Source organism: Seriola lalandi, unplaced genomic scaffold (assembly GCF_002814215.2).
Source record: "Seriola lalandi dorsalis isolate HSWRI2012SDOR001 ecotype SW California unplaced genomic scaffold, Sedor1 jcf7180002054478, whole genome shotgun sequence".
Classification (NCBI taxonomy): domain Eukaryota; kingdom Metazoa; phylum Chordata; class Actinopteri; order Carangiformes; family Carangidae; genus Seriola; species Seriola lalandi.
The window spans coordinates 61,672-78,759 of NW_019525031.1; the positions used below are offsets into that span (position 1 = coordinate 61,672).

Genomic DNA, 17,088 nt, shown 5'->3' on the forward strand with positions numbered 1-17,088 from the left:
CACTCTGTGTGCATGTGCGTGTGTGTGTGTGTATGTGTGTGCATGTGTGTGTATGTGTGTGTGTGTGTGTGTGTGTGTGTGTGTGTGTGTGTGTGTGTGTGTGTGTGCATGTGCATGTGTCTCTGACCTGGAACAGGGCGACTTTACTGACGATGGCGTAGTTGACGTCCACAGCGATGTCCAGTCTCATCTTGGCAGGAAGTTGCACCAGCAGCTCCTGTTCATCTGCAGAGGAAACATCACAACACATGTACATGAACTACACACGAGACGTTCAGGGACAAAGGCTTTCTTTGAGTTTGCTGCTGGTCACTGTTTACAGAGAACATGGACTATAAACCAGTTTAGTGTATGAATTGGAGACGGTTAACTGGAAGCCTTCATTAATATATTTATAATAAGCTCCTCCTTCTTACCCAGCATGCCCTGGCTCTTCCAGGTGTAGTCGTACCAGGTCTTGATGCGGTTCTGGACTTCTTGGGGGATGTTATAGGAGTTCATGTACTTGGCGGTGCTGTCCATGCAGGCGCGGTAGTAGTTCTCTCCGGCTGTCGCTGCGCCGACCACGTCTCTCATCTGAGAACAGAGTCAGAGCAGAGAGGACCAATAATCTGATTTTATCTTTTACGTTTTGAATTTTATTTACTTTTTATTCTGTTCAATCATAAATAAAGTTCTAATTATTATTTAAAACAGGGGACAGAAATCCTGAGCGTGTTTCTGAAAGCACAATGTCGGTGAAGTGACAGGAACCAGAGGACTGAGCTAAAGATATATTATGACACTGTATGAAGTAATGTGTATGTAGGTCTATACTGTATATGTGTATCAGTATGTACTGTATATATTATTTATTTATTAACTTTCTTATTTTTATTTACTTCGTTTGTTTCTTTGAACGTTTTTTTTCCTTATTCAATCAATCAAAATCAGTCCAACCATAAAAACTCACAGCGTCTCAGAGGAACCACTGACCTGACCAATCATGATGGAAAACGCAAAGACGCCAACGAAATAGTTGATGAGCTGGAAGCAGATCTCAAAGACGGTGGTGGGGTCCGGCAGACCTCCGATGGTGATCAGCGTCTTCACAGCAAAGTAATAACAACGAATGTAACTGTAGGAAAAAATAAGACAATTGAGTTTTGAGAAATTACAACCTACAGATTTTATAAGAAGGATTTTGTCACTTAAAAAATCGACCACTTTGAAACTGTAAAAATCACCATCAGATCTTTTCTCAGATGTTTGAAAACCCTTCGACACAGATGATTTATATCTGTCTTTATAACAGCTGATATTGATATCTGTGTGTATTCAGACTCGTACAGACTGAGTTTCATGTATGTTCATCTATAATCACGCATCGTCTCTTACGCGTTGCCTTTCCCGTTGTAGACCCACTTGGTGGATCCCAGTCCTTCGTAGTCTGAGCCCCAGTAGAAGAGACAGGCATTGATGTGCAGAGAGTACAGCAGGTAGGTGGAGGTCCGGATCACCCTGTCACACAACAACAACAAAAACAACAACAACATAAACATCAACAACAACAACACAGGGAGAAGATTTAACGACATGAGATGTGGGGTTCCTCAGGGATCAATTGTAGAACCTGGACTTTTCTGTTTTTTGATTCTGAAATGACGCAAAATTTTCTAAACGTCCACCAGAGTGAAACTTAACTGTTGATGATTGGTCAAAAGGCTCAGAGAGAGAAAGTCCTCCTCTCTCTACACTGACATAAATAACGAAACCGACACTCTGGAAACTAGTCTTTCCATCTGCCATAACCTCCACTGATCCAGAGGAGGAGAGTTGATACTACGCTTGTTTTGAAGTTCCTGTGCTGTAGTTTTTATTCACTTTTACATTACATGTTTGACTTAAGTATAACACAGTGGATGAACAGAAAGTTCCCGCTCCTACCCTCCAACAAAAGACACAGATATATCACCACTCAAACACCATGTAATACATATGTGTGTTAATTACTATGGATTCATGTGCAGGTGTTTAGTAGCTGTGTCTCAATTCAGAGGCTTCATCTGAAGACTGACTATGTCACAACGGCACGATTAAACTGTCAAAGGCTCCTTCCTTTCCTGGACAACCGAGGCTCCAACAGGTGGATCCTTCGTGGTCCTACATGTCCCAAGATTCATTTCACGCCGGTAATGAAAGCAAACAGCACCGACAGAGAGTCTGAAGATCACACTGTTAAATGTAAGTATTGTGTTTCAGCTCAGTTCAACAGCTAACAGTACAACGGTTTAAACCAAGAGACTTAAAACAAAAAGTTATGTGTTGTCAAGGTTGCTAGGAAACAGGATCGGTGCTTTGCGACTTCATAGTCTACGAAGGTTCACAGCTTTTATATTCACTGCTGCCACTTTTATTTTCCTGGTTTTTATGCTGTAAAGTAAAAAAACTACCAGACCAGCAGCTGGTTCATGAGTCATCTTTGGGTCAGGTACAACGTGGACTACTGGCCTCATGTGTGTTCTGACTGACTGTGTTACCAAAACTAATGAACATCTTGATCGCTTTTTTTGTTATATTTAAATATCTAATTATACATATTATATTATTATATTATTTATCTTTTTGAAGTTATTGATCATTAATCATTTTGCAGTTTCTCTTTCTTTGCTCTGTCACTTTGCTGCTGTGAGACAGTAAATTTTCCCCCCGTAGGACTAATAAAGGAATATCTTCTCTCTTATCTTGAGTTCATGAAGCTCCTCACTGATGTTTTCATAAAATACATACGAGACAAACCTTGTACCTGTGTTTGGCTCCTCACCTGTAGATGTAGGCTTTCTTCATCACAGCCTCCATCCTGTCGTTGAACTCAAAGAAAACCATGTACTGAGAGAGAAGACAGGAGTCAGCTGTTCATCACGTTCACCTTCACAAACACTCGGCAGCATGAACGTCTGTATGAAGTGAAGTATCCTGACCTTCAGCAGCCGAGGGAACCTCAGCAGAGAGTTCACTCCGGTGAAGAAGTAAAATATCTCCATGGGAAACAGACTGATGATGTCCATCTGGAAAACACAGCAGACACTCTGATCAGTGGAAACAACTGTGAGAAGAGAAAACTACAAACTGAAGCAGGAAGAAAGTGTTTTCTTTTATATCTGACAGGTGTGCTCTCACCTTAAACCTCTCTGTGGTCATGTAGTTCTCTCTCATATCCTTCTTATCACACTGTAACACAAAAGCTCCAGATTAAAAAAACGCTCTCTTCATTTAAAGAGATAAAATCCAAAGTGTTTTTCTTCCCGTCGGTGTCACTAACCACGATGTCTCCTCCGCGGACGAACTGCAGTCTGGGCTGGAAGATCAGGATGTCTGCGATGTAGATGAAGTCGCAGGTGTAGTCGGCCAGCAGCCACAGGTGGATGTTCTCGGGCGTCTGGTAGGGGAACGCCCAGCGGACTGGGATCAGCCACACGTTCCAGTTCCAGGCCGCCACCACGAAGAACAGCCAGATCACGTAGATCAGGTCTATGGAGGCAGAGAGTCAGATCAGTCTCCATCAACAGATTCAGTTTATCCATCAACCTTGTCATGTGACAGGAAACCATCCAATTCTCACTTTGGAAAAGCTGAAACAGAATTATTTACATTTTCAATGGAAAAAATCAATTATCAAAGAGTGTCGATCAATTAATTTAGAAACAAACCAGTCAGTTGATTAACAAACAAGATGAATGTGTACTGTATTAAACAGTTTGTATTTTTGTAATATCAATTTATATCAAAAAATAAATAAATACATTGTTAATGCGGAGAAATGAAACCTACATTTCCATGATAAACCTGTCTACTTCCTGGTCCCATGTTTTCCTCTGTGTTGATCCATAAGAAGAAATAAAAACCATCTCAGTGTAGTTTTACATCTCCTCTCTCAGGCTTCTCTCTGGAGCTCTAGTAACAACAGGTCGGTGAGCCAATCAGAAGAGAGGAGGCTCTGAGCCTCTCTTCTGATTGGCTGACTGTTTTCTGACTGATCCAATAAAAATATAGCAGATTCAGGTAAAAACACTCGGAGAAACCAAATCCTGCAAGGTTTGGATGGTGGGTCCAGGTGGGCGGGGCTTGGTGACTGCTTTGTTGTGACATCACAAAGTTCCAGAAGTCCTGACGGCTGGTTTTAAGGCTCAGTTTCTGAATACAGGCTGTGTGCATTTCTCTGTGGACTGAGGCTTTGATACTTTCACAGTATTAATATAGAAGCTAGAGCTGATCTATAATCACACTACACATGGACACAGACCTTTACACTGGAGGAGCTTTAAACATCAGAATATTGACTCCAACTCTATTTAGTCATCACTTACTAAGTCTTGGAGTCGTTACTCATCACTGTTACTCCCATTATCTACCATATAAATATAATTATAACACTATTTTTTATTGCAGCACAAACATACTTCTTTTTTTCTTTTTCTTCTTTCATTGCAGTTATTAATGTTTTCTTTTTCTTTCTCTCTTTTCTAACATTTGCATTTTCTCTTGTTTCAGTCTTAGAGAAATATCTCTTTAAGGAAACTGTAGTTCAGCTCTTGGTCTGGGCGCTCACCAGTGAAGGGGTCGATGCTGGAGGGGAAGCGATACTCCACGATGGCTCGGAGCCAGTCGGGCATCAGGGGAAGTTTGGGCAGTTTGGGAAGTTTCACAGGGTGTCCTAAAAGTTCAAAACTGAACCCCAACTCTTCTTCTTCTTCTTCTTCTTCTGCTGCAGCAGGAGCCTCTTCCTTCTTCTCCTCCCCTGGTGGAGGTGGGGGAGGAGGGGGAGGTGGAGCTTTGGTTGGAGCTGCAGAGATCAGACAAAACTTGCAAGATAATTCTGTATTTTTAGAGCATTAATTAGATGGTTCCATCCAGTGAAAGTTTATATAAAGGAAACTTTTATAGGAACATCTGATATTCAGTGTTATTAAAGTTTGAGTTCAACATTCATTCGTTGTTTTGACCATGAAAACAGGAAAACACATAATCAGACACATAATCAGAAACATAAACATGACAACACGTACAGGCTGAGGGACTCTCCCCCTCAGACTCATCCGGGTCCACCAGCCGGTCTCTCTGCCACTCTGTTCGACCTTTAAACAGCCTGACGAGCTCAATCAGACGGTCCTGGATCACGACGCTACCAACACTGGCGGCTGACAGAGGACGTGTCCTGCAGGAGGACAACAAGAGGATAGTTTAACATGCAGGACGGGGCGAAGGAGGTAGAGGACAGAGTGTCTGTGTCATTTCTCTCACTCTTCATCTGCAGTCAGCAGGTCTCCCTGACTGGACCAGGCCTTCAGATCCTCAGCCGCTTGACTGAGAGGGACACAGCAGGAAGACATGAGGACGTCAGTGAAAATGGAAAAACATGGATCATGTGTCAAGGTGTTGTGATATTTACAACGCCCCCGTCAGGTGTGGAAGATTACACGTCTGTTACCTGAGTTTCGACAGCTCCATGTCAGGGACAGTGAGAGTCATGGACTCCAGTTCTGGGGTTGTGATAATTTGGGGGATGTTCCGGCCTCTTCCCGGATCCACGTCCTGCACCTTCAGCAGCGGAGCTTCACCCAGACTCCGCCCACAGCTCCCTGAGGACCAGAGCAGAAGAACAGCTGCTGGACGTTTTCCAACAAACACCGCCAACAGTTCCAGCAACGAAGCCAAGCCAAGCACAGCACATACATCCACTGCTGTTAAGATCACCTTGGTGGTTAGCTGTTAGCTGGTGGTGAAGCGGTGAAGCGGTGCAGAGCAAGATGGGGGTGATGATGAGGAGGAAGTGGGATGTTCGGGGACACCTCAAGGCAGAAGGGTTTGTTTGGCACGTTCAAGGTTTGGATTAAACAAAGTTAAAAGTCTATGAGGTTTCTCTAAGGGTCTGTGGGAGGAGGGTGGGGCTTAGGGCTGCTGAGGATGCTGGGAGTTAGAGGTAATGCGTCTGAGGTGGCTGACGATGCTCATGCAGCACTGTTCGGTGAGCTGCGACAGCTCCTGGGTCAGCAGGGCGAGCTCCGGCGGCAGGGTCGGCATGGATAGCTTGGGGGGGTTGAGGTTATGGTCATGCATCAGCTTCCTGCAGCTCTCCAGACACTCAGCAGCGTGAGGCAATTGAAGCAGGAAGTTCTTTATCGGAGAGCAAATGTCAGGAACTGGACGGAAAAACAGTCAGAGTCAAAAGGAGAACTTCACAAGATCCTGGTGGAACCGATCAGTACGTGGTTACAGAGACCACCCAGAAAGAATCAGGGACACTAAAGACTGAACAAACAAGTTGATTTTCTTCTCTCAATCCATTATGGAAACAACTTTCTAACTATGATCTATGCTGCTCCGTGTGGTGATGCTCAAAATAGCTGTTCTGACAAAAATCATTTTCAGCTCTCACCTCCACATCCATCGTCCTCTGCTGCTTCGTCATCCTGAAAGAGGAGGAAGAAAATCAAACAAATTAAATCTGCTTCAGACCAACAACCTTCAGCTGTGATGAGGACGACATATCAGAGAAAAACACCCTCTAGCCAGAGTACAGGAGCCTCTTTGACTCTGTTTCATAAAGAGTTTCACCTGGTCTGTGGTGATGGTCGGGGCCCCTGGAGCTTCTGGTTGTTGGGTGACCGGACTCTCCAGGTCTCTCCTCTCCGATGCTGGCTCCACATCTGTTGATGATGGAGTGACTTCCTCTGCTGGTTCAGATTCAGTGGGTTGAGTCTTGGCCTCAGCATCATCTGCAGCTGGACAGACATCCAGTAGGGACCTGGTGAAGAAGGGCAGGTGTCAAGAAAACCCCCTGAAAATCTGCAAAACTGATTCTACTTCCACTTCCCTGGTGTTCACAGGTGGAGGTGGAAGACATGGTTTGCCTCCCTGTATGACTGTTAATATTTGTTCACAAACAGTAGGAGGTAAAATAAAACTTAGAGGAGTTCAAGTCAAGATAAAGGTGAAGCTTGAGGTTTGCTGTACAGTGACATCCTTAGAGCCCCTGGGGGAGGTATTTGGTATTTTTCATTGTGTCAAAACAAAGTCAGGGAGTATCTTAATGCATATCTTACAGTATTTACTATATGAAGGTGTTGTAGGAGCAATGAACTGAAAAATGTTGGCAATAAAGGTTCAAAAACTCTATTGAACACATAATATCTGGTCTGGTAAGTAGCTGTTATACTGGTTGTAAAAATTCCAACCTACCTTTTGAAGTCGGCCCTGATTCACAGAGGAAAAGTTGGCAAACAGCAACACAAAATAAAATTATATGTAATCACGAGGGGACACTGTGGTAAGGGGCAAAACTTGAAAAGAGGCAGGCATGCAAACTGTTTGGGCACAAATAAACTATTTAGAGCCAAAGTCCTGCCCCAGTTCCTGGCTAACCTGAAGCTAAGAAAGCTAAGCTAAGATAAAGTGACAACTCAACTAGACTCAGTTTGAACAGCTTGCCAATTCACCAAAGATCTAACAAGATTGATGTAGTTAAAACACCAACCAACACCCACTCTGTTGTGCTCTGATACCAGAGGACCACATGTAGGTCTCACCTCCAGTTAGCAAAACTATTTGCTTTGGTTGATTTGGTTGATGGTTGGAACATAGATCGCCTGGTAAATGAAGAATTTCACCCTCGCGCTCGTCTGCATTTTCTCCTCTGTTCTCTGGGAGGACGAGGCAGAGCTACAAGACATGGAAGAAACCTTGCCCTTCTCTTTGACCGAGGAAGCAGCCAAAACCAAAAGGATCCACAGTAGGTGCGAGGTGCCCAGGATAGATGAGATTTTCCTAAAGGGGTCCACAAATTATTGGTCAGGGACTGTTCCTGTGGAGTGGTACACTGTACCAACCAGAGGGGTGGTGGTACCTGTTTTTAATTTGTGTGTCTTTATTCCCCCTTTCAGAAAAAAAATGTCGTAGGACGTTTGAAATGAGGCTCCGGCCAATTCCATCCTGACTGTGGAAGAGGGGACCAGGACTTGCAAAGACACTTGAGGAGTCATGGGAGTTTACTCATCCACTCCACTGAGTCCACTGACTGCGTAGCCCAGGATGTCTTATAGGGAAGGTACTGTGGAGTGCAGGGCCGTCTGAAACTATCCATCTGATAAAGGTAGTGAATCATCCCAAGTTTCATTGTGATTTCTACAGATAAAATTTCTTGGTGCAGGACAGAGTCCAGTTTTCACAGGGACCCTCTAATAAGAAGAAATACCAGCTTGGAACAGGGCAGGACTTCAGCTCGCTCTAACAAGCACAGAAGATACGATGGTACCAAAGTACAAGCTCTTACTGCAAGCTTATGCACAGGAAGTAGCAACCCATACCACAATGTGTTGAGATCTTAGAGTTTCTTACCGAACTCTACAAGAGGATCAAGTAATATAAATAATAGCTTCATTGGTGATGTTGATTTTACCAATCAGATCTAACTCATCAGTGGTATGGAAGCGTCCTGTCATCTTTCCGTAGCGGGGGGAGGCCTTCATCTAAAAATGGCCGAGCTTACTCGTCAGGTTTTTTGTCTTCCTCAATATTTTCCACCGTTACTTTATTTCCCACAGGACTTGTATTGTCTGTGCTGTCATCACTGTCCTCCTGCAGGTTCTGCAACCTGAACGGAGTGCAGCAAGGGACAAACAAGATGGAGAGCCCCTGTCAGACAGTTCAGCTCATTGTTTTCAGAGAGAAATTAGTTGCTATAGGCAGCAGCATCAGACTCGAGCAGACAGCAGGTGAGAGGATCTGGATGTTCAGCTCTAACTTTGCCAGCAGAGGAAGCTCTAACGCAGAAGGTGCATAATTAAATACAGTGACTGGGAGTGTTACAGCAAATCATAATTCATAAGAGTAGAATGGGTTCAGCCATTTGGTCAGTTTGTCTGTATGTCAGTGACGATTACATGTTGGTCTAAAAGAGTGCTTCCATTTGCTGAAAACTAAATTTCAGACCCTTCAAGTAATACTCCAACCCAAACCCTCAGAGTATCTAACCCCTCAGAATCAGACAAGAAGATAGTACAAAGATACAGATGTCTGCCAAAAGAAAGTAAAACTCAACATAAAGTGTTAAGTAATGTGTTGTATGTAAGTATAAGAGATAGCAGCAGGTTGGTGGTTTAGGTTTCATGAAGATTGACTTACTCTGGGTCGTCCTCGTTCTCCTCCTCCAGGATGTTGGGCAGTCTGTTGAGAACAAACCGCAGGTCAGTTACTGGAGGACGTGTCAGATCAGTTGGTGCAGGTGATTTGGAGGTGTTTTTCTCTGGGATACTTGTAGCATCTGTTGTATTATGAATCTTAAAAATGAATTTTGTCGAAAGTTCAGCTTTTCTTCAAACAGAGAAAAATTCCTCCAGTGAAGTGAGATACTTCAACTTGTTCACAGAGCACTGCAGTAAAATACAAGAAAGAAGGGTCTTTCTTGTCACTTCCTGAAAGGTTGACAGTCTGGAGACGCAGGGGTCTGACTGGACAGTATGTCGATGTGTGTGTTTATGTGACTTACTGCTCATTGGACTCTGGCAGCGTTTCTATGACGATCTTTGCTGAATGCTCGACCTCCAGCTGGCGGACTGCCTCCTCCGCTGCCTTCATAGCCATCTCCTCTGCGACACGGGCCGCCTCCAGACGGTCCTGCTGCAGTCTGTACGATAAGGAGGAGCTCAGACATTCGGCGAAATTAGACTTTTAAATAAATCTAAATAAAAGGAAGACAAAAACCAGCCTAAAGACCTACAGGTGTTCCATACATGCTACAGATCCTATGAGACCCTACAATAACAAAGGCCTGTGGTTACTGAGAAAGCTCACTCTGAACCAAAGTGTTGGACAGACAGAACAACCGGCAGTTATTTTCATCTTCAAAGCCCTTATGGGACAAAATCAACAAAACAGAAGAACAAAAGGAAAATAGAGTAAACTAAGCAGAGACAGTTATCGCCAACCTTTCCATCAGTGGAGTCACTTGCTCCATCTGGATCATTGCATCTTCTCTCTGCAAACAATCACATTGAAAAAATCTCTGTTGAGTATAATCTAAATACCTAAATACCCCGATACCCTCCAAAGCACCATGGTACCTACATTGGTACTGCTTGGTGGCCCTTGAAGTACCATAGTGCCTACTGTGCTACAACCATGATGCCCTTCAAAGGGTCATGGTATCTCTATGGGACTTGTCCTGGTCTTAAATGTCAACAGTAGCATTTCCAAAGGTACAAACAGCATGGTATGCCTCTTAGTGATATTGTTTCTATTCTGGTACTACCATAATAACCTTGGAAGTGTCAGTTCTTACTCTGGTACTACCCCGATACCCTCCAAAGTACTACGGTACATAGCCTTGTACTAGTTTGGTGGCCCTTGAAGTACCATAGTGCCTACTGTGCTACAACCATGATGACCTTCAAAGGGTCATGTTGCCTATGTTGGTAAATGCGTTAACATGCACGTCAACAACTACGCTATTGTAAGCATGTTAGCAAAGCCATGTAGACAATATGCTCAAAGCAGAGGTTTTTCTGAGAGTGATCCTGAACATTACTTCAAAGCTGGGACAAGATGAGTCCTTGTGAGACTCACCTCCTTCTTGTGCTGCTCTGCGTCCTTGTCCCCGTCCTGTTCGATGTCCTCGAGGACCAGGTCTGTCTTCTTCTGTGTGATGCTGACTGAATGTCACATGGCAGGAAGAGCATGGCTGAGGATTATCTGTGTATCTGTCTTTGAGTGTCTTATAAACTGCATGTATTCACTACTGACAACTCGAGATTCATGTCACAGGCAATAGAGACGTGAAGTTTATGGTTATTTAATGTGTATTTGACACTCTACTGACAGATGGATTCATCTGTTTTGAATCTTAAGAAATACAAGGATGAAAATGAAAATTTTTCAGACATTTAATATTTGTTTGATAGACCCATGATTGATTAATTGATTGATTGGTTGATTCCTATTCCATGAATTTTCAGGTTTACAAGCCAACACAACAAAAACACTCAACAAAACACTTTTTTTTTCCCAGTGAATGTCTTTATTTTCATGAATTCAGAGCAAAACGCTGTAATGAGTTGCAATGTCTGCACTGAGGTAGCTGCACTGAGTTAGCTGCCTTTATATCATCAGCAAAAGCCTTTAAAAGAAGCAAACAGTTGTCCCGAACTACTGATGAACTATTGTTGGTCCTGATTCCAGATCTAACAGCTTATTTGAGTTTCAAGTTTGAAGTAGCACCAATGACAGAAGCTGAGTTAGGACCAGTTTGTCCCTGCAGCTATTACACTGTAGCATGGAATATTAAACAGTGCAGTCCAATAAAGACTTAGTGGCATGTAATAATTGATTCAGTGAGTTACAGAGACTCTAAACATGTTCAAATATGTGCAGAAATATAATTGAGATTTCAGTTTTCGTTTGGTTTGCTCAGTCATGTTTGGTAAAATAAGTTTTCTTGATTTATTGAAAGTATTTTAGCTGTGCAAAAACTCAAAGTACCGCAGCTCCATGGAGCAACATTAGCACTACAGTACAAACTGCTCTGTCTGTCTGTGGTTCGGTCAGTTACAGTGTCTGCTGCTGTCAGTGTCAGTGTGAGCGACTCTGTCCCGCTCTTCCTTCTCCTTTTATTTTAAGGGGCTCTCGCCGCCTTTCCCCCTGAAACAGAAGGAGAAGAGCAGCCCGGTTAGAGTCCGCCTCGTCACTGACACCAGCTGCTGCCAATCAACACACAGCTAATAACACCCCTCAACCAATCAATCAGTTCATCAGTGCATTTGTTTCTGCAGACTGCAGTTAGAGACTAACTCATAACCACACCCAGCAGTGATGTCACCGTGTACTGACACACCTGGGAGTTCACTTCTACATCACTGCATCAAGGTGAGATGTTTAAAGTATCATGTAATGTTACGTCCACATGTTGACGTGTTGACGTGTTGATGTGTTCATGTGTTCATGTGTTAGTGTAAGCTGTGGAGAGGTTGTACTTACTGCTCTGCAACTCATCACTGGCTGCGTCCTGCACGAGGAGAACAAACATGGTCAAGCCTCAGAGACGTGCTGCTGGTTAAACGTGGCTGTATGTGAATGAGAGCTGGACTCACCTTCGGTACAGGCTGAGGTAACATGCGACTGAACTCAGTGACGATCCAGCCCACAACACTGTCGACACAACAGCAGCACGTTCAACACAAGTCACACACTCTCTTAAACTCCTAAACTTTATCCTTCATATCAGACACAATGTATGGAGCTAGTAAAATATCTGATACAAACACCACCATGTAAACATGCTGCAATAATACTGCAGTAAAAGTACTACATTCATGATCCCACTGAGGTAAAAGTACAGAGGTAGTATGTTTACCTCTGTAAATGTACTTAAAGTATCACAGTGCGGAAGTATTTCCTGTAGTTACAGTATCAGAGTGAAAGTACTTCCTGTTGCGGAAGTACTTCCTGTAGTTACAGTATCACAGTTAAAGTTCTTCCTGTAGTTAAAATATCACAGTAAAAGTACTTCCTGTAGTTGCAGTATCACAGTAGAAGCACTTAACTCAAGTAAAGTACAAGAACTTCAAAATTGTACTTAGTATATGAGTAAATGTACTTAGTTACTTTCCACCACTTTCGCTGTTTGTAGTTAGCATAACATTAATTAGCACGTCTGACGTTGTGTTGTTTGTAGCTAAAGGTCAAATAATTACAAACAGTTTCTGTGGTTTATAAATTAAAGGATGAAGAATCGCAGCTCTTCTGTCATGTTGAGTGAACATGTCTCCACCTACTTGGGCTGCTGCTCTTCTTCTTTAGAAGACCTGAGAGGACAAAGGAGAACAGAGTTTAACATCCTGCACTATGAATTAAAGTACAATCACGGACAAGGACTGAACTTACTTCTCAGGGTCGGCGGCTGGTTTAGTAGCTGTTGGTGCTGCAGGTGGAGCTGCAGCTGTTTAAAGGAGCAGGACACACTCAGAGTTATATATATTCTCTAACAGGAGTTCAACAGGTGTGATGGTGATTTGAGGCTGACATATAACTGCAGGTACCTTTAGTGGAAGCGGGAGTGTCACTCTTCTCGTTGTCGGCTGTCTTTGGGCGGACCTGGATCTCTGGCTGAGGAACCACCTTCTCTATTCCCTGTTTTATCCAGTCCATCATCCTGTCAGCCGCACAGACACAAAGACAGAACATATTCAAGTGTCACACATGCACTTGGCTGAAGCGATGACTTCACTGCTCCACATGCAAACGTCAGATTCTCAGTTTATTCCCCTCGTTCCTGCTGGGAGACAATATCCACCTGAACTCCATCTGAACAACAGTTTGACAAAAGATGTGACAAATATTTTCTGTATTAAACTTAATAAAAGAAGTTTCAAAGGTTTTTCCTTCTGGACCAAAAGATAAAACTGTAATAATGGTCAAACAAACTGAATGTCAGCCTGTGTGAAGACAGACACACAGACCTGGGTGGGAAAGGCTTGTTGTCAGTTTTGTCCTCTTGGTTTTGGTCTTGGTCTTTGTCTTGGCCCTGGTCTGGTTCTGGTGCCGCCTGGACCACGGTGACCACCTGAGGGTCTGGTGCTGAAAGACAAAGAAGAACCAGCGATCGACATAAAGTCCGGCCTGAATCTGTTCACAGGAACATTCAGATCTGTTCTCACCTGGTGGAGCGGCTGGCTGCTGCACCTGAGGAGCAACAAACACAGGGTTAATAAGGACAGGTGAGGTCACATGAGCAGATCTCTAAGACTGACATTAAAGAAGCATTACACAGATTTCATACTTCACTGTCAGCCTGTGGAAACAGTTTAAACAGCTTCTCTAACAGTAACTTCAGGACTGGACCTGAGACGACACACACTAACAGAAAGGCCACGTCACAAACTTATTACAGGTTAAGTTTAACTTTTCACTTTTATCTTCATGAGTATGAATCCAGCCTGCATCACGTCTGATCTCATGCTGCATTCAGGCTCCTACGGGATTAGCATGTCGGAGATGTAACCAGGTATCGGATATATACACGACCCAAATCTACCTTAAACGTAATGGTCTTAAAACCAGTTCTAAGACGTTCAGGTATCCAGTGCAGAGAAGCTAACGTGGATGATATGTGGATTCTTTAATTGGATTTAATGAGCAGCGCTGCAGTGTCTGGACCAGCTGAAGTTTGGAGTTACACTGATCTGACCGCGATGAAATAAAAACATGGACGACAGTTTCCAAGGTCTTTGCAGATAAAAATGATCTAACTTTGGAAATATTACATCTGACAAGTCAAAATGAAATTTGTTATAAAAGATAACACCTCATTTAATACACTGGGTTTTAATGGAGGAGGACGGCACCTATAAATATCTCTATAAAAGAATAATATGCCCAAACAACTAAATCAGAATGTTTCAGCTGTTTAATGAAGAGCGGTGACAGAGACCCTCCGTGGAAACGTACTCTGAGAACTGACAGTAGAATGATCAGCTCTACTGAAACCAAAGGAAAGTTTTAATCTACTTTAGGACGTCCTGTAGAAACTGTTGTACCTCAGCGGGCGGCTCAGCTGGTGGTGACTCTTTACTCTTCAGCTCAGCCTGAGGATGAGGAACTACTTTCTCCAAACCCTGAGTGAGCCAAGCGATCATCCCTTTCCTATGGGGAAAATAACAGGAAGCATAAAGTCAGGCTCTGAACAGCAGGGGGCGCTGCACAACCAGGAGAACAGGGACAGTCAGGAGCTTCACTGCTCTGCTGGGCTGAATGGAGTTTGATACAGGAAGTTTTCTGATCGGTTAGAGTCGATCAATTGAGATGTTCACTGACGCTTTTAAAAATGGGAGTTTTTATGTTTATTCTTTTTTTATTCATCACTTGTTCCTGACATGAAAATAAGGAAAAGACAAACCATCTGCATTTTTGGAGGGAAGTGTTGTCTGATGAGACAACACTGATAAAACCTCTAAAGGCAAAAACATCTGTTTTCCTTAGTTTCCATGAAGTAAACATGGAGAGACTTTACCTGACAACGGCTACATGTACATTTATTTTTAAAGAGTTAAAATAATAATTCGAGAATGATTTCAATTATAGATGTTGGCTCACTATTTGGCAGTTTGTCTGTTGATAGGTTCATTAAGTAGCTCACTATCCGGCATCTGCTTGAATGGGTGTATAAGGCAGATCACTATTTGGCAGTCTGCCTGTTTGTGGATTTATTAAGCAGCTCACTATTTGGCAGTCCTCGTGTTGATAGGTTCGTAAAGGAGATCATAATTTGGCACCTGCTTGAATTGGTTTATAGGGCAGATCACTATTTGGCTGTCTGCCTGTTGGTGGATTTATTAAGCAGCTTGTTATTTGGCAGTCTGCCCGTTGGTAGGTTTATGGAGTAGCTCACTATTTGGCAATCTGCCTGTCGATAGGTTTATAAAGCAGCTCACTATTTGGCAATCTGTCTTGATAGGTTTACATAATAGTTCACTATTTGGCAGTCTGTCTGTTGATAGGTTTACAGAGTAGCTCACTATTTGGCAATCTGGCTGTTGATATGTTTATGAAGCAGCTCACTTTAGCAATCTGCCAGTTGGTAGATTTATTAAAGCAGCTCACTATTTGGCAGTCCGTCTGTTGAGAGGTTTATAAAGCAGCTCACTATTTGGCAATCTGCCTGTTGATAGGTTTATAAAGCAGCTCACTATATGGCATTTATTGCTTCATGTCATTGTTACTCACTCGTCTTCAGGTTTACTGTCGTCCACAGGAAACAGAGGGAATATCAGTCATCACATGAAGTTCATACAAACTAAAGGATTTACAGTGAGTGTTCAACACACACACACACACACACACACACACACACACACACACTGTATTTACCTGGCTGTTGTATTCTCCTCCTGTAAACATGTGAGGAGAAAAGGAGACACATTAACCTGCTGAACTGTGACCTGTCCCTGGACGAGTCTCTGCGGTCGAACCTGATCCCAGGTCAGAGTCCGATCCTCACCTGGGTGGTGGAGTTGGCCCGGCTCAGTTTAGGTGAGAGAGGTTGAGGCAGAGCTCCGCTGATCCACGTCAACATGGTGGGCTGAGAGCCGGACGGCGGGCTGAGGAAACAAGACGTTAATGTTGATTTAGTTAATTCATCATGTTTAATTATTATGCAATTATTATCTAATTATCTAAGTATTATTTAATTAATCTTCCTGCAGCCATTAATTCATACTGTATATTTGAGTTAGTTTATACAGTTAATAATTTATTCATTTGTTCACACAGTTAACTATTTACATATTTATGTTTACACAATTATTATTTAGGTGTTTACAAGTTTAAATATTTACATCTGCATCTTTAAAAACAGTAACAGTGACCTCCTGAATCCATCTCTGTCGTTTTCCTCCTATTTACCTCAGTCTAAGTCCTGCTAGCCTCTGATTGGTTCATTTAGTGACATGTGACTCAGAGACAGGAAGTGTTGTTGTGAAGTGGACAAAGTGTGGAGAATAAGGGAGAAAAAGTAAAGGTGCTGTTGTTTCTTTAGTCAAGTGATCCAGACCAGCACACATTAGCGACTGAGGTTTTTAGCATCCTGGTTGGCAGTTGGTAAGCTAGCTAGTTTTGTGATGCTAATGCTAACCTTGTCTCTGGTCGTTTCCTGTGTGGTGTCTCTGTGGACGTCAGTGTAACTCACCTGTTCCCCTCGACCTCGGCTGCTTCCTTTTTGGGTTTGTCAGCTTTTGGAGTTTTTGGAGCTGTCAATCAAACAGCAGAATATTTTCAGTGTGAAGAACAGAACCAATCTGAACCACAGGAAGTTACAGTGGGACCTCACCTTCATTTTTAACCTCGTCCTGAAACGTCACTTTCTTTTCCTGTTGAAAACACAGGATAATTTATATAAATAAAACAATATTTCATTTAGCATTCATTTATTTATTTAGGTTAAACATATACATATATATACAGATATATCTATATATATATGTCTGATTACTTAAATGAACTTAAATTAGCTTGTGCAGCTGTCAATCAAAACATTTTTAAAAAGGCATGGCTTACTTGAACAGG

General features: G+C 42.8%; 1 protein-coding gene across 1 annotated transcript in view; it reads right to left on the reverse strand.

Annotated features, from left to right (window-relative positions):
• Positions 1–17,088, reverse strand: part of cngb1a (cyclic nucleotide gated channel subunit beta 1a) — a 24,095-nt gene that overhangs the window by 6,888 nt on the left and 119 nt on the right. The window contains exons 2-31 of the mRNA XM_087175624.1: positions 16,853–16,892; positions 16,712–16,772; positions 16,025–16,124; positions 15,895–15,914; positions 14,565–14,670; positions 13,686–13,710; positions 13,488–13,605; positions 13,068–13,180; positions 12,913–12,967; positions 12,804–12,833; positions 12,120–12,177; positions 12,007–12,034; positions 10,600–10,685; positions 9,963–10,012; positions 9,524–9,661; positions 9,160–9,201; positions 6,595–6,784; positions 6,416–6,449; positions 5,468–5,591; positions 5,281–5,343; positions 5,046–5,194; positions 4,589–4,822; positions 3,302–3,510; positions 3,160–3,210; positions 2,961–3,047; positions 2,804–2,868; positions 1,378–1,500; positions 976–1,117; positions 417–576; positions 128–225 (exon numbers count right to left, since the gene is read on the reverse strand). Coding sequence (XP_087031750.1) covers positions 128–225; positions 417–576; positions 976–1,117; positions 1,378–1,500; positions 2,804–2,868; positions 2,961–3,047; positions 3,160–3,210; positions 3,302–3,510; positions 4,589–4,822; positions 5,046–5,194; positions 5,281–5,343; positions 5,468–5,591; positions 6,416–6,449; positions 6,595–6,784; positions 9,160–9,201; positions 9,524–9,661; positions 9,963–10,012; positions 10,600–10,685; positions 12,007–12,034; positions 12,120–12,177; positions 12,804–12,833; positions 12,913–12,967; positions 13,068–13,180; positions 13,488–13,605; positions 13,686–13,710; positions 14,565–14,670; positions 15,895–15,914; positions 16,025–16,124; positions 16,712–16,772; positions 16,853–16,892 — 2,799 coding nt within the window. The remainder of the gene's footprint in view (positions 1–127; positions 226–416; positions 577–975; positions 1,118–1,377; positions 1,501–2,803; positions 2,869–2,960; positions 3,048–3,159; positions 3,211–3,301; positions 3,511–4,588; positions 4,823–5,045; positions 5,195–5,280; positions 5,344–5,467; positions 5,592–6,415; positions 6,450–6,594; positions 6,785–9,159; positions 9,202–9,523; positions 9,662–9,962; positions 10,013–10,599; positions 10,686–12,006; positions 12,035–12,119; positions 12,178–12,803; positions 12,834–12,912; positions 12,968–13,067; positions 13,181–13,487; positions 13,606–13,685; positions 13,711–14,564; positions 14,671–15,894; positions 15,915–16,024; positions 16,125–16,711; positions 16,773–16,852; positions 16,893–17,088) is intronic.